This window comes from Pungitius pungitius, chromosome 11 (genome assembly GCF_949316345.1).
Source record: "Pungitius pungitius chromosome 11, fPunPun2.1, whole genome shotgun sequence".
Classification (NCBI taxonomy): domain Eukaryota; kingdom Metazoa; phylum Chordata; class Actinopteri; order Perciformes; family Gasterosteidae; genus Pungitius; species Pungitius pungitius.
The window spans coordinates 13,508,161-13,531,744 of NC_084910.1; the positions used below are offsets into that span (position 1 = coordinate 13,508,161).

The 23,584-nt window shown below is 44.1% G+C and overlaps 1 protein-coding gene across 4 annotated transcripts in view; it reads right to left on the minus strand.

Moving 5' to 3' along the window:
* Nucleotides 1–21,436, minus strand: part of ddr1 (discoidin domain receptor tyrosine kinase 1) — a 29,434-nt gene extending 7,998 nt beyond the window's left edge. Inside the window, exons 1-10 of one of the 4 annotated variants that reach the window (XM_037453323.2) lie at nucleotides 20,997–21,436; nucleotides 11,252–11,409; nucleotides 9,172–9,274; nucleotides 7,429–7,504; nucleotides 6,490–6,642; nucleotides 5,633–5,780; nucleotides 4,535–4,637; nucleotides 3,670–3,856; nucleotides 1,151–1,397; nucleotides 175–327 (exon numbers count right to left, since the gene is read on the minus strand). In XM_037453323.2, the coding sequence (XP_037309220.2) occupies nucleotides 175–327; nucleotides 1,151–1,397; nucleotides 3,670–3,856; nucleotides 4,535–4,637; nucleotides 5,633–5,780; nucleotides 6,490–6,642; nucleotides 7,429–7,504; nucleotides 9,172–9,274; nucleotides 11,252–11,351 (1,270 nt within the window). In that variant the 5' untranslated portion in view covers nucleotides 11,352–11,409; nucleotides 20,997–21,436. Of the gene's footprint in view, nucleotides 1–174; nucleotides 328–1,150; nucleotides 1,398–3,669; nucleotides 3,857–4,534; nucleotides 4,638–5,632; nucleotides 5,781–6,489; nucleotides 6,643–7,428; nucleotides 7,505–9,171; nucleotides 9,275–11,251; nucleotides 11,410–19,478; nucleotides 19,660–20,996 lie in introns of those variants that run through there. The other 3 variants (XM_037453322.2, XM_037453325.2, XM_037453324.2) reach the window with 3 other exon arrangements.
* Between the last annotated feature and the right edge of the window lie 2,148 nt (nucleotides 21,437–23,584).

Here is a 23,584-nt window from a genome sequence, read left to right on the forward strand (position 1 = left end):
AGGGAAGAGATCAGGGGAATTAGAGAAGCAAGGGAGAGCAGAAACGCAGATGAATCAGCGATGAAAGGACACCACTAGAAAGAGTGGAAAGGAAGACGGCCTATACAAGGACATGTGGAGGTGGAGATGAGGGGGGGGGGTGTGAAGACAAAGAGGAGGAACAGCAGGACTCACCATAGGGGCCGGCAGTGGTGTTGGAGGAGCCGTGGCTCGGCGTGGGAGAGGAGGAAGCGGGGTTGACGGGAGGATGAGAGGAGCTGGTGGTGGGAATCTTGGGAAGGTTTGTAGGAAAGAAATGATTCCCTGTTGCCTCCTCCTGAAATGGCTCTGGATGAAGAGTAAAGAGCGGGGACGACATGTTTTATATGATGTGACTAATCTTAAGAATTTTGTATTCACAAAGTTTTACCATGGCAACCCAAAATAACTGCCCAACCAATAGCAACATCAGCTGTCCCATAGAACATTAGGCTGTGAGATTTTGTGACAGTAGCTGACATTTCACTCCAGGGTCAATTCATTTTAGCTGAATATGATGTGATTACGGGGTACTTTGCTGATTCTTAAGCCGCCAAAACTGAGTGATTTGTTACAGCAATCTGAGATGGAGAGCAGCGGACTTCCAAACAGATATGAATGAATCCTGTATTTAAAGAAAATATCAAATACCCTTTTATACCCAAGTTTGCTGCATGGGTGCATTTCTATCTGTAGAAAAGAGCACATAAAGAATAACTCAGTTTACCCTGAAAATGCTTTTTGTGGACATCAGCATTCTTTTTTGTGTATTTTTTATCCCTGCCTTGGTGCCTTAAATCAGCTAAAAGCAAGCAGAGTACAAAAGCTTGGTGATTCTCTCACAATAACACATTTTACTCAAATCTCTTTTGACTTGAAGCATTTCATGAATACTGATTGGAATTTATACACATTGTACAACAATCCTCTTCGGTTATCTCCTGGTGGCAGCCATCTATAATCAGCTGCCGTTTTGGCAAAGCCAAAAGAACCTCCGGGGCAGCGCTGGACATAGTTTATAGAATATGTGCGGGCTGCATAAAGTACAAAGCCTTTCCAGAGGAAAAACTGCCTGTCAGAGCCACAGAAATACACACCTCACAAACTTGTGGCTTTAAATGACATTTCCTACCAGAGAGGAAGGATATCTCGCTGATCAGGAGCCAGCGGTCAGCAAAGTAGAATTTGCAGCGGAGGATCTGAGCCGGCCGGCCACCCAGCGGGAGGGAGATGGGTCTTGAGGAGGGGTCTTTGAGATCCTCAAGGGGCACAGGCAGAGTGAGTTCAGGGGACCAGGGCCGGAGGATGCCAGGCTTGAAAAGACACTCTACCTTGCTAAAGACTCGCACGCCCTGAGTGTGGCGGTTGTTACTGTGAACCTAGAGGAGGGAGACGAAAGAGGACGGATGAAGAGATACAAGATGTTTTCCTTTAACTATCTAAACACCAGATTCTTCTGAACCCTTTACCCCAACTCATTATTCATTCGTGGCGAGGCACGTAGAGATTCGGTTAACACACAAACTGAATGACACATTCTCCTCATGTCCCACCATAATTGCTTTGGCACAACTTCAGTGCAGAGCAAGACTACAAATGAACAAAATGAGAGCACAGGAGGGGTAAAGAAAAGATGCGGGAAAAGAAAGTGTGTGACCTATGGAGGGGAGCAGATGATACATCTTTCCTGTTTCACAAGCAGGAAAAGGCTAAAGAGAGGGAAAAAGACCTAATATACAAGGCATCATTGTGGCTGCAAGGCGGTGTAGGAGCCTGAGGAGAAGAGAGACGGGTGATTAACCGAGCGAGAGGTCAAAGATCTGAGAGATAGCAAAGTAAGGCGGTGGGAGGTTCTATTCTGCTAATGCAGAAGAGGTGATGCAAAAGGACTGCTTTGACAGGTTAGCTATTAACCTCACACGTACTGCGAGGCAAGCCCCTCTAACCTAGTCCACATGTTATCAAACACACACACACACACGGCAGAAAAGGCAGCTGCACCAGATGCCGAGTTGACGTGTAACTGATTCTATCTGAAAGGGAAACAAAATGAAGGGTGGGGATACGTATTGTATGTTGATACTAGTGGTGGGGGACTAATAAGTCAACAGAGGAAAAAGTAATTCACTACTCCTTTAGGGAAAACCGCTTCCAATGACCTGTGCAAAGTTTAATTTGAGAGCATAACATTGCTTTCATTATGTTTTGCTTGTTTCATTATAAATATAACCTACATTCATGAGTCTCCTCTGATCTTTTTGTTCTATTTCACCCTGTTCCACATGAATTTTGCATATATTCCCAGAGGACAGAACTGGATTCTTACAAAGTTTTTGGTTCATGTGTAAGGTCCTGTAGGAAATGCAGGTTATGACCAACATGAGGTCAAGGAGCAGATTTCCCTTTGGGAGAGTGATTAGATGCAGGTTACAGAATGACAGAGACAATTCAAGAAAGAGTCAAGTCCTGGTTCCCACTGTGTTTATTTAACCTGTGTGTCTGACATATCCGCTCTGCCAGGCCAACGTTACGATGTATGTCAGCTAGAGTTAGTAAGGTAAAACCACAGGGGAAAAGGCAGGAAAAACAGGATACGCCTTGCAAAAACACAAGGAATGTCGCTGGGAAAGAATAGAAAAAGGTAACTGAGGAACACCAGAAAAATAAAGAAAATTTGAAGGAAATAAAGAGCAGGCAGAAATTTTGGAACGCAGTCAAAACCAAATCATAAATGGATAACTGGTTTAGAACACTGATTCTGGCTATTCAATATACACATTTATAGAGCAAATTCCACCCAAACCAATAAAACCCACAACACAAACAAGGGCAAATTAAAGCTAATTAAATGTCTGCAGAACTATACAAGCCAAAGTGCTGCTTCTTGGTGAGATGGTGGACACATAACTGCTTCTTTTTTAAGTGATCTTAGTTAGTTGGAAAAGCAGGTGCAAAAACAAAATAAAAAAAGAAAGCAATAAACTAATGTCCTGCTATAATCGCCACAAAAGGCTTTTCTTGTGCTAATGAGGTAATTCATTAACCAAATGATCATAAATAAATATGTGCATCAACATGCTCTAAAAATAAACCATTATCGTATAAAGGGGTGTGTCAATAAAAGACTGAATTGGAACCCAATCTTTATCCATGAAACTAGCATTTGGCAGTTTTGCCTTCACTGGTCAGTTAGCCGTCCAGATAAAGACAATAAAAAGCGGCGAGAAGGGAATAATATGTAACCAAGGTTTGGCCCGTTTTACTTATTTGCTGTTCTTCAGTCATTGTCGCAAAGACCAAAAACAATGTTGCACGCTACACTCTGACCTTCACTTAGACACAACACCAGAAAGACACCACCACCAGGTCTGACTAGGGGTGCAATTCAAGACTGAATGTGCATCAGACCTGACATTCTATAGAATCTGGATGACTTTTTGACGTACTGAGCTGCAGTATCTGAGGGCACGTTTTAGCAAGACCCCCCCGAGGACAAGACCGGAAATCTGGGAGCGTAGCCTCAATGACGTCTCTGATTTACAAGCAGCTCAACATGGTCTGAGAATCCAGTGGGATCATGATGTCCTGCATAACCCTTTCACATTCATTCACAGACAAAAACACATGCGCAGTCAAACATTCACTGCCTACCTGCATGTTGTGGAAGATACGCGGCTCCTCGAAATGGAACTCTATATCCACGCTGCCTTTCCCTAAGGCTTCCCTGCTCCAGCCCAGGTAGTCATAGCCAGGCCACACCCTTAGCTCTTTAGTTTGCATGAAGTCATCTCCTCCCAAGACGCCGTCACACAGTTGACCCAGGCCTCCAAACTGCATCCTGCACACAGATAGACGCTGGACGGGTTAACATGCAGCAATAGTTACAGACAAAGTTGACCGACATCATTCACAAATGAATGTGCCGACATGCAAAGATGCATAAATGAGCATATAAAACATACAAGTACATTCAAACATACTCACGCACACACACATCTGGTTAAAGCACGTCTGGATTACATTAAATGTGTAAACTCACCCGCTAGCACAACATTTCAGCCCCATTACCCGCACACCCCATGCAAGTGTGGACCCCCACCAATCCCACGTTAAGCCGTCCTTCGCTCCCTGCCAAAACATTACGACCAGGAAACGCGCCTCAAATCCCAGAGCAACGAAAAAAAAATAGAGTAATTCCCTTTCGATTAGGCGGAACCCAGACTAAACTTTCAAGAAAACATTTGCCTGGTACCCCTCTTCAGAGCAAACAGATGTCTGCATGGCAGCAAAGAGTTTGGTATTTCAATGCTCACTTGATGTTAAACAGTAAAGCTTGTGAATGTTTATTGTGATCATATTTGCAAAAGCAGTGTTGACATTTACACCCACGAACATGTTGGCTTCGTCATGCATTTCTGTGTAAATGAAATCCCCTAAATTAGCAGTGTAAGAGATTGAATGGAGATTAGATACTTAGGTCTTACACAAAAAGCAAAGAGCCTTCGGAATATCTTACCCTTGCTCGGTGCTCCCATCGTAGGTGGAGTCATTTAGGTAGACGGGTATGCCAGATAGATGCATGACGTGACCCACTGGAGCGGTGTAAGCCATCAACCCATCTGAATGACAGAAATATGCACAAATATTCACTACTAGCAGTTTGATTGTTTAAAGAAAAGGTTTCTCTTTGGAAAGAAAAAAAAACATCTGCACTGGCTGCATTTGAAACACAATATATCATCATGAGCACCTTTTACTGAGCCAACATTAAACAGTAATCATTGCCGCAGGGAATAACTGTTGCTTTTCCTTTATTTGAAAATATACATCTAATCAGCCCCGAGAGGTGACGTCAGCTGCACGTGTTACAGCCCTCTGCTCTGCTACCCATCAAAAACAGCAATTCACATATCAGGATTTACAGTGCAAAGTACTCTGTTTGCACATCAAACAGCGGCTGGGACTTATGAACAAGTCACTGGATGTGGAACAATAAACTGCAAACACACTGCGCCGCCATAATATCTGACACAAGATGAAATGCAGAATGTGCGTAAAACTTGACATTCTGTATAATTTGTGAACTAAGCTGCACTGAATGCCCTATAGAGCACATTTTAGAAAGATGTTCTCCCCAAAGAGACAAATCTGGGTCTAGGTCTTTTTGGCCTCTGTGACAGTTCTGATTTACTGGCAGCCTGCTGCTGTATGAGGGAGGTGGACGGTGCAGGAGAGGAGGAGAGCCAGACATATATTATCTGCTTGTCAGTGTTGCGCTTTGGGAAACATGGCGAACAATACAATTTATCATTGTGTGACTTTTTTCAACTGGGAAAACCTCAGCGGGGCTGTTAGTTTGATGTAATGCCTCCAATCAATGCATGGGATGTATGGGAAAGAATTGCAGTCTTAATCATTATCATCTACCAAATCCCCTCTGTACCATTTGAGCTCATAGTGACCCCAGTCACATTCACAATGTGAAATGAGGTCTGATAAATCAAGGTCGAGGCGCATTTGCCAGAATACACGGGCCGAATGAATAATAATAAGCAACCAGCATCGTTTTGGTGATCTCTTCATGTCTCTCTCCCGCCGTCGCACAATCCCTTACCGTTCCAAAGACAACCGTAGAGCTCTACCCGGAGGCAAACGCTCATAACGCGGTCAGCCAGAGGGTAGAAGCGCACCATGCGGGCCACTATGGGAGGGCCCAGATCTTTCAGGACAACATCATACGTGTTCTCATTCCCTGACACCGCCTGGGGGCGAGAGGAACAAATATCAAATCACACACTGCTCGTCTCCGTTCTCCGTGGGACTGAATGAAACTCGCGTCATTGCTCGGACTTTTCTTCAGCTTGGTATTATGTTATTGTAAAGGCGAGCTCAGATGCACAGACTTTTTCTTAAAAACACAAAAGAATAAAGAAGGACTGTCTTAGAGTGCGGGCCTCAGCTCGTTTTTGTTGGAGCCCCCCACATAAAAAGTTTTATATTGGCAGGGAACCTGAATATAGTTTGCTTAGAAATGTTCTAAAATAATAACTGGAAGAGAAACCAAAACATTGATTCTTTTGCTGAAACATTGGCTGTTAGAGTTCAAAACTCCCATGCTATGATCTAGTAGCAGTATAATACACAGTGCAGAACTTATAACAATAACTTTTTCTGCAAGAGGTAAGCTACTCTTTGCAGGGTTGATAACAGTGAAGGCAAATTTAGTTTATAAAGAAAAGTTAGCTGTCAGAGTTGAGCTGGTGCATTGCCACCAGCTCAACTGCTCCACTTGCCAATAAATGATAAATAAATCATAACCAGAAGATTAATCCACCACTGTTTAACAAGGCATTTATATAAATTAAATAAAAAACAGGTGCAGGAGATTGAGCGGTTACTCATCAATCGTTGTCCCACATGAAAGGGGCAGTGGGCCCTGCTCTAATAGACTAAATTAAAGACCTCGCTTACTTCTTTGCCCCAGCGGTCCTTCCAGATGAGCCATTTCACCCCGTCTCTGGAATAGTGGAGCCGATAACTGCGAGCAAACTCCTGCCCATGCCCGTCGGCGTGACGACCCTGGGTACCAACCAGAGCCAGGAAGTGGAGTTTGTGCAGGTCCACCTGCAGGGGACAGATAATACATGATCAAAACACACGTCACTCTGTAAAATACACAAACAGATTGATACAAAGATTTAAGAAATACATTGGGAAATCATTAACTCATCAACAAAAACTTGAATGAGGAGCACTCAAATTGTTGTAGATTTAAAACATAGTTTTATATTTGTATATAAAGAGCACAGAGATAAACCCTGTGCCCTACAAGAGGTAGCAGACAGGGAAGAGTCAGTCTAGTCTCTGAAGCTCTATGATTTATTAGATCCTGTTTGCAAAATAGATCTGAAGTCCTGGGTGCGTTTCTGAAATGTTGAGCCCAGTCTCTGCTAAATATGACATCTATGATTATTTCAGTAGATTTACTGTCATTATTCATATTAGCAATTAAAAATCACCATAATTCATGTATTGATGAGCTCCTTTTGAGCAAGTGGGAGCTTCTATGATAGAGTTTTAAAGTAAAGGGATTGGAGACAATACCATTTTTTACTCAGATATGATGGTAGAGGGCTCATTGTGAAGGGGAAGGTGTTTTAAAAGTAACCCTAAACAAGTTATGCTAATAGAATCTAACTTTGTATCCCTATGGTTGAAATGCACTTCTACGTCAGCTAAATGACATGTAATAAATGTAGTCAATATTTTTTGTAATGAGTTTATTGGCTCAAAGCATGGCCTTGGATAAATTAAAGCCGTTATTGAAGAATCATTTACTAAAGTAATGACTGTTCTAATAGTCATAACATTTATATCAGCTTCCCGATACAAAAATAATGAGTGTCTGACCTGAAGGTATTCTGACGCACTGGGGAAAACGGCTTCTGCAGGACACCACGCTCCGTCCCCCTCTCCAGTGATCAACCTGAAACACAGGTTTTATCAATGTTGGATATCAAGCGGATGAACAATTGTGTTGAAACTAAACTTTTCAGTGGCCCAAATCACAGTCCAAAACAGTTCCATTCAGACACAAACAAACACCCTCAACAAAACAGAGTACTTCAAAACCCACAGCGCAATCAACACGTATACCACAGAGAATTCAATAAAACCGGTCCGACCCTCCTCTCCCAACACGCATATTGATTCCAAAGCAGCAAGACGTTCACATAAATAGGGCTGTGCTGTCTGGAAGAGAAAAAAACCTGGCTTTGGGTTAAACCGCTCAGCAAGCTGGCAGGGAGAGAGGGAAAAGGGTCCAGGGGAGACGGCAGGAAAAAAAAAACGATGCATGAAGACAAGAAAAGGGGGACGGACGGGGCAGAGTGAAAACGACTGGCTCTTCAAACCTCACAAGATGTAGACTGTCGAGACCAATCTTTACTCCTCTGGCCTGCCATGGCCACACACAAGCACCGCTAAAAGATGTTCACTCAGTGCGACCTTGGTCTCTCCAGCCACATAGCGGCCGCATGAAGACCACGAGCTTGGCGCGGTGCGTGTGTGACGTGGGATGCACCCGAACGGACGCCAGGCCGCGACCACGCAGGGCTTCTCTCAAGCTTCGCCACAACAAATCACTATATCCACTCGGCCCCACTGACACTGGCCTAGTATTACAATCAGCCCCCTCTGTGGGCGAGATCATCCAGCCGGAAACCGTGAGATGATATCAACACATTAGTGCTGCACATGGAGTCCAGTGATGGGAGGAGAGGATGAGGAGGGAGCGAGGAGGAATGTGGCAGCGAGGTTAACGTTACAGCACGCTGCGCTGCCAAGTGCCTGATTTCCCCCCCCCCCCCCATTTCTCTCATTCTTTGGTTCCTACCAAAGTATTAATACTTCCGTCCAACTTTTCCCCACACCATGCTGATGTTTCACTGCCTCGGAGGAATAACGCCCATTTAATACCTACCAGCTTTACATACCTACCTTAACGCACCACCTTTCCCTCAAACCCTGTTTCCAGATTCATTTACTATTCCAGTGATCCACTTTTGACTTTGTTTTATTTTATTGTTTTTTTTCCTCTTTGAGTCCATCCCAATGTCCCTGAAAGAAAGCTTGGGCTAATAATCATTTCCACATGGTCAGACATGTAGCCGAGGGTAGCAGCCCTTACAGACCGATAATGAACACACACAGTTTTCATGACTAATGGGGAATGCCACTGACGAAAATGCACTAGTCATGTGAAATGGCCGATGGTATATATAAACCTCACATTCTAACCATGAAAATACTTTTTGGTCAATTAACCATCGACATCATACACTTTACATTACAGATCATTGTTATAAAATGTCACAACGCTAAGCTTCGTAAATATGAATGTACTTCTGTTGCACAGGTTTCCTCTCATCTCTGTAGGGTGTGAACAGCAATACTTGTATATTCCACAATGGTGAACATCCGTATTTATTTGTGTCAATGTTAGCTTCACGGTAATGCGGCATAACTGCTTTGTGAGCAAACGAAGCAAGGTAAGAGAACAACACCCTTGATTACTGTGGTTGGAGTGTTGTACTTAGGAAAGTTCTACCTTGCACATACACACACACACACACACACACACACATTTCCTACCTTCCATGTTTGGCCTCAGTAGAGTCGGACCAGGCGCTGGAGGCAGTGATGTCAGAGTCTGGGATGGTGCCATCCTCCATCCCGAGGGCGTAACGACACTCCGCTGAAGGGGAATGATTGAGGGAAAGAGAGATAAAGAGAAAGTGGGAGAGAGACACATGAGCAACATTCTCATTCATATGCAGCACATGTCCGAGGGGAAACATACTTCCACTGCAGCCCCTATTGTCCAGGGGGCATAATGTTATGTCATCATTGGGAAAAAGTCCGGACTTCATGCTTCATAATCCAAAAAGACAGCGAGAGGAGGGAGAAAAAAGAAATAAACCCCACAATAAATGTTCCTGTCATTTTTCATTTCACAGCATCTCTTGGGGAGTTTGTGTACCAATTCAGGTGAAGAGTTCACGTGAAACGTAATGGCACCATTTTGCATCACTTATTCCGGTGAACTTGCTTTGTCTTGTCAAAAGTGACAACAGGAAAACATTTAAATGAATCTAAACACATAAGTCACCGTCTCTCAGAGGAGACACTGGATACACTGTGTTCTCAGAGACATTTTTTTCCTTTTGTCAAAGCCACCTCCTCTGGGCTTCACCGATCCTGCACAGACCCTGTTACGGTTACAAAAGATCTGAGATTTGCAGGAACAGAACAAAAGAGAAAAGAAAACCGAGGGCAAATGAGACAACACAGACTGGTTTCAGATATCTGGACTCAGACTCGGGTCCAGCATTATCAAATGACCCAGATAGCGTGGTCGCAGGCGGGGATTACCCGACAACCCGCTCTGGAGCCAGGCATGAGGAGGAGATGGTGCAGGGGGAGGATGAGAGGCAGAGGGGGGGTAGTGATAAAGTGCAAAGGGGTACTGACTGACAGTGATATGGACAGGAGGGTGACAGAAAGAGGCGTGGGTGGGTGCGTGGGCGTCTAACTCAGTTTCTGTCATTGAGTCAGCGAACAGGAATGTCAGGCTGAATGACAAACCCTAAAAACCCCAACGGGTGCTGCAGCAGCAGGCTGGCAGAAACACACACACACACACACACACACACAGGTGCCAATTTTATTACATCATCATCACAAGTCAACAGCCCGCGCTATCTGCAACCTTCTCGCCTCTCACTCAGTCCGTGTCCTCTCGGTTTACTTTCTCCTCACCGTTTATAAAAAAAAAAGTGTCTCGCCCACCAAACCATCCTGCTCACAGTCCAGAGGGATTCATTTGTTTCAAAAGGATAAATGATGCATTTGTGTGGCGCATCAGTTTGTTCATCCATCTTATTTTCCATAAATAAAGACCGATGTAGTGTAGGAACATTTGTCAATAAAGTGGCTGGTAGTTCAACGATCAAAATATTTGAATGAACTACGCTTCCATTTTGCCTGAAAATAAGTTTTGTTGATTGACAAATGAATTGAGTGATTGTCGAATATCCGATTAAGATGATTTATTAATCATTTAATTAAAGAGTGAGCAATACAATAAAATAAAATTCAGACAGTTGATGGTTTGGAGAGTTTCTCAAATATGATCAACTAAGAGATAAAATAAACATCAACATAATGATCAATATTAACAGCCCAGTCACATTTACAGACTAGCTTCCGCAGGCAGAAGGTCGACCCCCCTGCAAACTGTCTCCTCCCGTTACACCTGGTTGGCTCTCATTTACCCTCATGCACGCCTTTCCCTGACATTTTGACAGACACTTTCATGAGCTGCCTGCATTGGCGATCTTGGCAAGCAGAAGAGGGTGTGGGGGGAGGGGGGGCTAGCTCTCTCATTCTCCCATTACACAGGGCACGACTGGCTGGCAGACAGGGAGAGGACACAGGATAGCCTGTTGATGGCTGACGGAGAATGAGCCTTACTGACCTGAGAATGTGAGGAGAATGTCGGAGGAGCAGGACGGACTGTGCCCCGCGGACGCGGAAAGAGCGGAAGCGGGCTTAAAAGTGCAATCAGGTCCGAGTTTCAAGGAACTGCCACGCAGGTTTAAATGTGCCGTTCTTTTAAGTTCTTTTAAGACCAGGCGAATACAATACTTTCTTCAGGTATATGACATCTTACCTGGTTTAAAGTGCCACTCATGGTCCCCCGAAGAAGACACCAGTACTACCAGGACTGTGACCATGGTGACGGGAAACAGCCGCAGGGTTGGCAAGGCCATGACAGCAGCAACGCACCTGGTTACCTGTCCGGGGACACACAGGTGTCCACAGGCATACCTGTCACAGGGTTGAAAAAAAAAAAAAGAGATTTAGATCAGCTTAAGAATTCTTGTCTGTGCTTGTAGAGCCTGCAACAACCATCCAGCCACAAAATATTTTATGGCTGCATACACACATTAAATATACACGGTACATTGTGAAAACACACACACAAGCCTGAGGCGGTTGAGCTCTGGGCTCCCAGCTCAATAGTTAACTCTACTCTCTCAATCAAATCCTCCCAGGCTGAAGCACATATCTCACTTTCATTTTTTTCTGTCCACTTTGCATGCTGAGCTCAGCAACAGAACAAGCACAGAGCCGTATTACAAAGACCACTTTCACACACTGATTATTTCTCTCTGGCAGCAGGATGCAATGATACAATAATAATTAGCTGCCGTTAGAAAGTGCGCAAGCGGCTTGTTAATTCTTCATTTACCAATTGAAGATGGTATAATTAGACACTCTTACTCCCAGAGAATTTTTGATTTCTTCAGAATGCCATCGAGAATAATTTTGCGGAGCCGGGTTGGAGGTGGTTGTTTGAAATAAATAACAAACAGATGAAGCTTGCAAAGATTGAAGAAATGAAATTCAATGAGCGAGAGTGAGAGAGAGACAATTGTGTTTGGAGTTAATTGAGATGCAAACAGGGTATCTGCAAAGTAAATTAATTGCTTGTCATGTCAGATATTTTATATGTGATGTTGGGTGAATAGAAAAATCTTTTCTAAGCTTAAAACACCTAGACTTGAGATTGTTGGATACATTTAGACCAATCCCATCTAACACAGCAGTCCGGTAATGAAATCCTACCTTTAAAAAGGTTATAATGTAAGAGGGGGTCATTTAACTAATGAGCATTACGAAGGCTGTATTTGTGGTGCTGCTGAATCGTGTTGTGATACACTGAGAGGCTCAGCCTCATTACCAATGGCGAGGACAAAATAAAATAAAAGCTGTGGGAGTGACAGCTGGGAGAGACAGAGAGGCCAGGCTGTCTTCCCTGTAGACCCTCTGTGTTCCGGCTTCATCTATCCAACCAGACTGGGACAGGCCGACAGCTGACACACAGCTGTAGTGACAGAAGATTGGTGAGAGGGGGAAGTCGTCGACGGGGGAATGTATGGAAACAGAGTGAATAGTAGATTTGGCTCAGGCACAACAGGGCGGAGACTGTGGAACAAGAGCTGCGATGACACGGGTACATGCGAGTGTGTTTAGGAGGAGGGAGGTGGTGTGGAGAGGGTGACTTATGGCCCCTCACGTTGTGCGTATGCGTGGGTCCGTGGGTCGCGTATGTGGCCACAGAGGAAATCTCAGGGATTGCCAGCCAGTGCAGCTGTCCTGAACGTGAGACACAAAGCAACCCAAACATAGTGCATGTGTTGGAGTGGTAGTCCAAATGAGTAAGGAAATGTATGTCAGATTGAACAGGATTAAGCTGTGTGAGCAAAATCAAGAGCTGCAAATTGGATGACTGGGGTCCAAAACATTTGAGGTATTCGCCATAGCAACCACCAAACCATATCCTCGTCAGCGTCTCATCCCCCGTTTTGTCAATGAAAGGGGAAACAACCTCACGTTCAAAACACGCAGCAGAGAGAGCGAGAGAGAGAAAGTCAGCCAGACAGACGCTTCGCCAAGCAGGAACCAAAATCAGCCACGGCCATCAGAGAACATTGTTTTTGGTGTCGAACAGCTGTGTTCAGTGCTCAGAGAGAGAGGCAGGAGGACCTGCTGTGTTCTGGAGCCCAATCTAGGCCTTCCACATTTTGTCTCGGCAAATCCATACGCAGGACCAATGAATGGACTCATGAACAGCTGCCGTTTCTGTCCCACCGACAGGAGTCAAGAGCAGACAGACGCACAGGGAAACGTTTTTAGTGAGCAGTCATTGCATCATTAAAGAGTTTGCCAAAGTCCCTATAATTAGATTGCTTCAGTGTACAAAACTGGCAGGACTGCTTTGGCACCGTCGGTGTCTTTTCTAAGAAGCCCCTCGTGTTGGAACCAAATGTTCACATTCGTTAATCTTTCTACTTTTATTATATTCCATTTAGCCAGTAGTTTAAGACTGTGGCAGTACAGTAGAGATTCATCTTTCAATTGAAACCTATAATCATTCACATTTATTATTTAGTCCACTTTTGGGTTTTAACGGTGATATAATATAACATCCGAGACTGTGTTTAGGGGGAGGGAGGTGAACAGCAATACAGAGACTGTAGCACACTTAAAATATGATTTTTAATCCAAATCTAATCGAACACAATTATATACATGGATTGCATGGGAAATTTGGTCCATTTAGTGATGCCCCTCACAGGACGTCCAGTCAGAGCTGTGAGGAGTCCACAAAAACAACAATGACAAAGAGTTACACTCAGCCCCAGTCACGTATGACTCAAGTGCACTGGGGGACCAAACGCAGTGAGCTCATATTTTGGATTTCCATCAGTGTGTGAGGAAACTGGTGGGCTGGTACACACCACTACACCTGTTGTGATATTGAAGATACAAATATTTTTCTGTATAAATTAAGGTTAAAAGGTGAACATCTAGAATTTCCTGGCCTTCTCTCAGTTGCACCAATCTATCCATGGGTTTTTATTTCTTTATATTGAATATTGTTCTGCTACTTGCAATTACTTGTATCATTTCTGTTAGAGAAATTGAATGTATTGTACATCTTTTACATTGTTGATTCTGTACACATGACATCCATTGCAGTCTGTCCATCCCGGGAGAGGGATCCCTCCCTATGGTTTCTTCCCTTTTTTTCCCATTGAAGGGTTTTTTCATATTTTGGAGAGTTTTTCCTGTGCCGATGTGAGGGTTTCGGGACAGAGGATGTTGCATGTGTACAGACTGTGAAGCCCTCTGAGCCAAATTTGTAATTTGTGATTTTGGGCTGTACAAAATAAAATGAATTGAATTCATACATAATTACTACATTTCTTTTGCTTTATTATTAAAATTGCACTCAGGTCATTTCCTTCATTCTACAGTTTCCATTCTGCTTCCTTGCTTAGAATATGGGGACATTAGCTCTTAAACTGAGAATAGAAGCCCACTTCTAATAATTGCCTAAACTGACATCAATAAGTGATCCATGATGTCAGGACGCTGCAGGTTAAGTCTACTATTGCTCATAGTGCTGATCAAAGGTTAGTCATCAAATCGTACAGTTGTAAGTCACATTTTCATCCATACCAGGAAGTGCCAGTCACCTCAGTGGAATCTGATCCTCTGGAGTTGTAAAAGACATTGAGGAAGCAGGGGGGGATGAGTAACTTAAACGGAGTAATGGGAGCTGAAGGACAAGGCAGCGAGGGTGGCAGTGTCAGAAAAACAAATTAAACAGCAGCAAGAGAAGGAGAAAGTGTGGCATGTGACTAAATGAATCACGATGAAACAGCAAAGGAAGCATGGAGGAGATTGTAAAAAAAAGTAATCCTGTTGATTGTTAAATGGTGGTGAGCATCATATGACTCATTAAGAGAGCTCAGCTTTGCTCCCAAAAATACCAAGTTGAAAACCCACAGACAAAGCAGAGTGGGGCTGTGCAACAACACCAGTCATGACTAATCTAATTTACACGGTAACACCGGTTTTAGATCAGCCGAGGCTCAGGGGGTAGTGCAGAAACGTGTAAAGTATTGTCATCCGGCTCCACAAAGCTGCAATCGATCATAACTTAGGAGTGAAACTTTAATCATCTCCATGCCTGCTTTAAACCTGGAAGCATCAGCCACTCAGTTGCAGCGTTGCTCGGCATATCTGCATAGCGGACAGAGACAAATGATGACTGATCGCCCTCGGGTGCTCTGGCACATGACGAATGCCTTCATCATCATTGGCCGCCACACAAACCTGGGAGGAAGCGTGGAGACCCACAACGTGTATCCAGAAACATTATGGTAGGAACTTGATTTATGTAAGTGGCCTACACTCATACAGACACGTTTATAATGAATGTCAAATGGATAAAATACACAGAATATTCACATTCATCAAAGATCACGAAGGCCTCAAAAGAACAGGGTAGCGCGGCTAGCGCCACACCCAAGTCAGCTGGTATTATCTTACTACTGACAAGTATAAACAAAGTAAGAAGGATACTTTACTATATTCACTGATCGGACATTTTACAGTTGTAGACACCAATCTTTACTAAGCACATTCCAAGAGGTTCATTGAAAATAAAAAATGTGAATATCTATCAGACAGTTAAAAATCATTACATCACAAATAGGGCCACTAAACCCCAGTTCCCACCACGAGTTACTTCTTGGCCTTTCCTGAGTTTTTGCTTTAAACCGGCGCAATCTTTGAAATTATTAAAACATTATTGCACAAAGCATCTGGGTCTTTTCTTAACAAGGTAGCAGTCTAAATAGTTTTCTGAAGAACGCAGCTTATCCAGAACCATTTCTGCATCCTGCACACCAGGTTCCAGACCTCTCAGAGCAATGCTGTATATTTGTTCTGGTAATGTTCTTTTTTGGCAGCCCATTTCTCCAAACGATGTGCCAATTAAGAACTTGGAAAAAGGGGGGACCTTTGCAGGTTTGTCTACAATTCAAAAAGCCACACTCGGGTAGACCCAAAATGTGTCTATATCATGCAGTCCAAACACAATATTGCATCTGGATTGCGTCATTGTGCTCCAATATCTTGGCCTCTGCACAAGCAATCAAAGGGAAATATGCCTGATCAGCGACACACAGGTAGATTACACAGACCTAACAAAAAAGATGACAGCTGAAAAGTGACACTTTTACCACCACCAAAAGGCCGTGTGAGCGCCTCTAGCCAAGTTGGCAGTACAATATTGTATTAAAAGTTTGGAAAACTGGTTTTTGACTGACTGCAACTGGTATACGGTTTCGGTTCTCAGCGCTTGAAGCATCATACATGTCAGTGCATGTAGTATAACTGTTATGGTCTCTTTTTTCTCTCTGTTTAATGCATCTGGAATGAAAGGAGTGGCTTTTCACTGAAAGGGAGTTAATAAAAGACCTACTATATTAAAAAAAAAAGTTCAACAGAGCTGCATGAAAACGAGCATTCGCCACTACAGACCAGATTTACCTGAGCTTCAGCGAGTGAATGAAAACTATGAGAATGTAACACATATGTGGCCCCATTAGCATGTTAATATGACACCAGAGAGTATGTGTATGGTTAGTTTGACACAGAGGTCGTTTTAGGGCTGCAGTGCGACAGCAAGCCTGCAGCCCAATTCCCTGAATTCAATTTGCAAAGTCTCCCTGCCACCTGTCAGAGCACAAGTGACAGTCAGAGGGGAGGCATGTGACAGCACAATGCTACTCTAGCAATGGGCAGCGAGAAGACGGCCCGCAAACAAGATACAGGAAGACGGATGGAGGCATGCCGTGGTGGAGGAGAATTCCCCCCCCCAGTGACCGAACAAAGAGACTCAGAGAGAGTTTGGGACACCCGCGTCAGAGTGAGAATCAACCCAGGGAGCGGCTATTGAAAGACGGGGTTGGAAAGAAGCAGGGCGGCCTGGAGTGCAACAGAACAGAGCAGAACGAGGATTCAGTAAGACCGAGTCAAACGGGAAGGACTTTGGTGAGACGGCATTAGAGCCAAAGTGAGAAAACAGTTCAGGCCTCTCGCACTTATCTGCTTCTCTGCTGTAATGAATCACCGCTGAACAGAGAGAAAAGATTTTAAAGACGAGCTGCTTAATGTCGAGTCACTGCAGAGGGGAAAGAAAAGAAATGTACACTACACGAAAACCAATACGGATTGAAAAAGGTCGTGACATGATTATTATAACGTGTGGGATGGCGGAAACTCAACCCACAGACAAAGACACACTGTTCAAACCCTCAGGTACAGGCAGACTCCTCACATCAAACTTCAAGTCCTCCTCGAAGCAGTTTCCTGATGCGAATAGTCAGGTGGTACGCACTGAGCAAAGACCTCATTGCAACTCAAATTCATCATACAAAAAGAATTCATACGTAAAGAGAAGTTCACCTCAGATGTCGAACACAATTTTCATCCATGTTGCAAGAAGGTTTGAAAAGCAGCTACTTTGCCAGAAGCCATTGGTAATTATTAGCTTCATATTGAGTCATTGAGAGGCCTGGTGTGCTTGCACTTCAAGATGAAAACACCCACCCGGGTGTGAAGATTTGAATAGAGACGAGAAAGAAAAAATGATGAGAAGTGAAGAGTCAGAAGGAGAGAACACAGAACGCACACCGGCTTTTAAGTTTTGACAGTTTCTCTCAGAAACTCTTGAACTGCCAGTTGTCGTACGAGACGTGTGAAAGAACTCCACGGGATTCACGTCTGGTTTCAGCCTTCGGGGTTCAGCGTCAGCACTCCTCATTTATCAAATCCTCCACCTAAATCTTAAAAGGCGGATTAGAGCAATTTGGCCAAATCAAAGTGTGATTACAGGTTTAGTAGCAGGAGCCTCGTGCACAATTGGAAAAAGGTTTTATGAAGACGTTCTGGGCTTCACAGGTCGACTCAACCGACGGGAGCTTTTTTTCTTGCAACTGCTCGAGGCTACGTCAGCCCAACACAACACACACCCACAACGGGAAAAATGCATGGGAAAAGAAAGACAATACATATATATCAAATTGTTCAACTCTGATCCTTTTGGTTTTTAAAGAGAGTCATACGTGCTGCAGGAGTGCAATGCTAAAAAGGTAGAGAACACTTTCAGTGAGAGGATTTTATTATTTATGAGACACAAACATGTAATAGAATTGAGAAATTACACATGAGAGATGTTCTACTTGCTAACATCTAAGTATTCTACTTCTCCTCTTAATGAATTATATGACGCACATAAATTAGCACCTCCATTTAGGGCACTTTAAATTTCAGTCATGAATGCAGATTCACTTGATAAGATGTGGCCAAAACACAACCCCAGCTTGCATGCATCCAGGCAACCTGTTATCTAAGCACGACACGCTGGACAAGAAGCAAAAAACAGATAAATGAGGTGACCCACAGGGACGATAGGACAAGGGAGGCCGAGGGGGAGATGGATGAACAGAGGAACGAGTGGGAGCAAGATAAATGAAACATCTAGTGCTGCTTCAAAGGGGAATAATCAGATGTAGGCTGAAGGAGGAGAATATGTGCTCCGTGCAAGCGCGAGGCAGATTGTCGGAGTGATCAAGTAGGGGATCAAAAGGTCCCCTGGACGCCTGGCAGGGACAGAGGTTTATATGAAAGAAGGTAGAGATGGAGATTCTTTGGGAGGAAATCCAAATAGATACTTGAGACAACTGCAGCCATGCAAAAACACCACGGGTCTGGCTTTGAAGTGTCACCACCCATCACAGGATGAGTTTGGTTTCCCAGAACGTCTCATCAAGCTCGCTCTGCATGTGACCACACGTACGACAAATGCAATTTAGAAATCCAGCTGTCTAGACTTGAGGGGAAATTGGTTTAGGAAAACAGGGTGGACAGTTGAGCCTTGCCATCAATTGGTTTAATATGGATGGGAACTTAAGTAACTGCGTTGCGTCTTTCACGCAGGCTCAGAATTTAGCCCAGTTGCAGCCTAATACATGATCGTCTTGAGAGAAGACGCATGAAAGAGTTCTTTTGGCTGCAAAGCAGCATTATTCGGCTTATAGATCAGTCAACTGTGCAAAACTTGCACTTCATTTATTGTGTGGGAGCTGGTTTGAGATTCCTGTCTACCTGCTACAACAACCACAAACAAAAGACACACAAAGCATGCTGCCGCCAAAACAATGACCCAGATAAGAGGACAACGGACCGAGGTCAATGATCGACCAGACTACACAAACCACTGTTAAATCCCAACAGAAACAGCGCAAAGCAGCAATAAAAACTCGTAAATGATTACTTGTCTTAAAAAACAGATTTCCAACACTTTTGTTGTAGAGTGGGAGGACTCGAAAAAAAGGGAAATAACAAACAGCCATTTCTCCATGCAGACACTGTCGGAATAATACTTTACACACCACTAAAAATTGCTAATCCAGCTAAGACACAAATCAATAAAAATAACTTCTCAAAGAGGGTGCGTGCGCAACTATACTCACATAACTGGTCTTAATATATTCTGCGTCTCCTCTGCTGACTGCAGTTTAAAAAAAAAAAAAAATGTTAAAGTTGCGGTGGCCCCAGCGGCTGTGGTGGGATGCTGTGGGAGACGGAGCAGCCAGATGCCCATTAGCGATCCGGCAGTTTGCCGTGAGGGACTGTGAGGGCTCTTCCTCACTTTATGCCCCAGCCTTTGTTACAGAGGCAGAGAGAAGGCGTGGGAGAGAGAAAATTGCCTCTATCTATTGGCAAATAGCACAAGCACCCCCACGTCCTCCTTCCAACACTAACAATGCCACACCTCCCTCCACCCACCCCCCACAGCCAACAAACCACAGCTACAGTTTTCATGTGGTGGGGAAGGCAACCGCTCGCAGCACTGCACACCCACTAAAGCCTTTTGTTTACTCCTCCATCCATCAGGCCCACTCCAGCACCAAGGCGTGCACAGACACACAGGACCCAGCTCGCAACAGTAAAGCACGCCACCTCGACCACATTCTCAACTCCCTGCTTCACTCTCTCCGTCTGCCGTACTTTCTATTACAGCCATTCCATGCACCATCTGGTTCACAGAGATGATTAGAATCATTTATAGAGACACATCTTTAATTCACTTTGCCAGCCTCATAATTGGAAAAAAAAATGTAAAAAAACAAAAACAAATTGTGTACTCAAAGTCCAAACCCTCTGGCGGCTCCTCCCCAGGAGTTTGGAAAGGGTTTGTGGATCAACATTCTCTCTCTCTCTTTCTCTCATTTCATTAGCTCCCCAAAAAGGAAGCACCACCACATTCAAGGCCAGAGGTGAATGACAGCACAGCGGGTGGTCTTATTGGAGTTCACCTGAGGTGCTGGGAGGTCACGGGGTTAATGGCTGGTGTGATGACCACCACCTGGATGCGTGGAGGAGCTGAACATTAAACACCTCGCCGGCCCATTCGTCAACGCTGCAGCTGCAGCTTTTAAAGCTCTGCATTCCAAGAAGAAACACTTTTTTTGTTGAAGTGTGGGGTTTTCGAGCGTTTGAATGAGGTGCAACGCGAAGCGAGGCGGCAGAGAACTGATGACACCTTAAAACCCAACCCCACCCCACATCCCCGTGTTTCTGTGGCCATCAGACGGGGTGAAGGATGGATGGAATCAATTAGAAAACACAACCGATACATATGTGAAAACAAATTAGGAACTTGAAAACAAGAAATGTCCCACGGTCTCCACCGGCAGATCGTTCCAGCTGCGCGGCGAGCAAATGCCACAGAAAACGCAAATGAACCCGCACGAAAGAGCGCAACGTTACGCCGCACGTGCGCACCACGCACGTCCGTGGCCCGTGGCCGCCTCTCACCGAGACTTGTAGACGCCACGCCACAGGGGGACACACACAGACAGACGGAGAGACGGACAGCTGGACACGTATCCCCAGCAATATGAAGTTAGTACAGCCGCTTCTTACGGAGTAACGTTAAAGTGCGCGCAGGAGACGCACGCGCAGGCTTTGAAACCAACGTTACTCACCTAAAAAGTCACGGAGACGAGTTGCGCGTTGACCGCGGTGCAAACTTTTAAAACGAAGTGTGTGTGCGCAGTGTTTCGCCCTGAACGGGAGACCGGCGCACTGGATAATCCGACCGGGGGTCCGGGGGGGGGGGGGGGGGGCAGTCGTTGCGTTCAGGGAATGACCTTCGGCAAAACTCGGAAAACAAAAAAAAATCCTAAAACTGCTGACTGCTAACCGTTACTGGTTAAACCCACAGGCTCACGTTCGCCGGGACGCTATTAGGATGGCTGGTTCTAAAACTCTTCGACAACGAGGGAGATGTTTTTGTTTTTGTTTTTATAATCGTCGAGTCGCCGCCCAGGGTCCCCCGCGCCTCGGTCCCTCTCTGCATCTGAGCCCCGTTCCGATGCACCCGGGCCGGCAGTCGCCACCAGGTGCTCATTTACATGACTGCACCGGCTCCGTCCAATCACGTCCCCGAGCAAGGTGTCTGATTGAATATTCCAACATGCGCACCGTCCAATCGGAGCCTCCTGTGGGCGGGACCTGTGACCTCAAAAAAACACTGTAGAACGAAATTTAACGAGGAGTCTCCGGAGGTTCTTTTGTTGCAGAGACGCTGACATTCGGGGAATATGACGTGATACAGCAGCACGCCGAGAGCCTAAACCAACATCGATCGTTTGCATGTAGAACAAGGCTGCTCTGCTGTTTTAAAACGTATATATTGAGGATGTAAACTTGTAAACGCACTTGAATTATCTGTTCTGCCTCTCAGCGTCTGGCCTGAGCCATTAAATGTGGACCCACAATCCTCAGCCTTGGTATTTACCTCTAAAGGAAACTTTATTACAGAGTATTGCCGGTGTAACTGTATACCATTACTGCCCCTGGGCTATAATGGCTCCGATTGAAGGTTTTGCAGTAACACACAGCATTGGAGGTGGAACCAGGAGAGTGGTGTATATAAGACCCCGAGGCAGAGCAGGCGCAAAATGGGAATCTTATGTTTTAACAGAGCCACATGTGTATATGTTTATGCTGAATTACATCATAAGTTGAGCTAATCAGACACACAGAGAGAAAAAAAAACCGTGTCGAAGTTACAGTGTATGTTTGTACTTGTCTGACCTAGAAGAGGGGACACTTTAGCTGGCGCTCAATCAGCAGCCAGGGTCAAAGAAGGTAATTTAGCACTTTCTGAACCACACCTTTGATAAAAAAAAAAAAACTTACTTTCTCTGCTGCTTAATGTTTGCTTTTGTGTGTGTGTGTGTGTGTGTGTATACTTGTATTGTGTGTGTGCATGTTAAGGTGTTTAGTATCTCTCAAACCTTTGAAAACCATTTTAACTGAAATAAAGCAAAGTTATGTATATTCATGCCCTTACTTGAAGTACAGCACACAGAGATACATTTCTTTTCCACTGCATGTATTCTCAGCTTTAGTTACTAGTTAGTTTTCACATTAATAGTTTACATATTAAACAGCAGCTATCTGCATGTTCAGCACTTTTGATACTCCATGTACATGTTTTGCTAATACTTCTGTGATTTAAATTAAGTATGGTGTTGTTTCTTTTCTATGAGTTCATGATCTGAACACATCTTCCATCGATATTCACAGTCAAACAAATAATAACATTTTCTGTTTTCATCGCTCAATTCTTAGATTTTAAGAATTTCTGCTCTTAATCTAAACCTTTTGTTTCTGCTCCATTCGGCCCAAATTTACACAAACCCACCCTCCCCCTTCAGACTTTCTGTCTGAGTTTATAAAGAATTTAGCTGGACTTTCATCTGGCTTGGCCCTATTTTCTCTGCATATCATTAACATTCTTTCACCACTTTTCAATTCGGAGCTAAGGCAAACCAAAAAGCCCCCCGACCCCCCCCCCCTCTCTCCTTCAGGCATACACTAAAAAATTTATTGAAGTTTTTGTGTGATGTGTTTCATACAAGCATTGATTTATTTTCCTTGTTTTCCAATAATGGTCAACAAATAAAAAGGTGCATGCGTATAAGGAACAAGGATAAAATCCATGTTATTATACATTTCAATCACTGATTTGCACATATTATCCTACTGATAAGTGTATTCATTCTCAGCGTGTGTTCTAACTCTAACTCTACAGACCCTTTCCCCTGTTATTCGGCCTTTTCTGCATATTGTCCAACTGGCTGTGCTTTGGTTGTTGTCCGGGCAACTAAAAATCCCCCGGCAGGAATTATGACCTTTTTCTCGATGATTTCTCCTCCACCCTCTACTTTTTAAAATTATTTCCCATGCTTCTTTTCTTCATTTCTTACGAAATATAGTCAGTTCCTCCTGTATGTATAGTGTTTTTTTGTTCACTTTTTCTCCCTCTTTTCCCTCTACTCATTCTCACTTTGAGTGAAAACCAATGGAGCATAAAAAGCAGGTCTGATCCTGTGAGGAATTCACCCTCAGAGAGAGGGAGAAAAGAGCGAAGTTCAACTTCTACAGCACTCAGTCAGCAAGGACAAGAAAATACTTGGTGCTATAGGGAAGGAAAGATAAAGAGAAGGTAGAATAAATGAGTTGACCGGGACTTCAATAGTTTATTGAGTTCAAGAAAGGATGT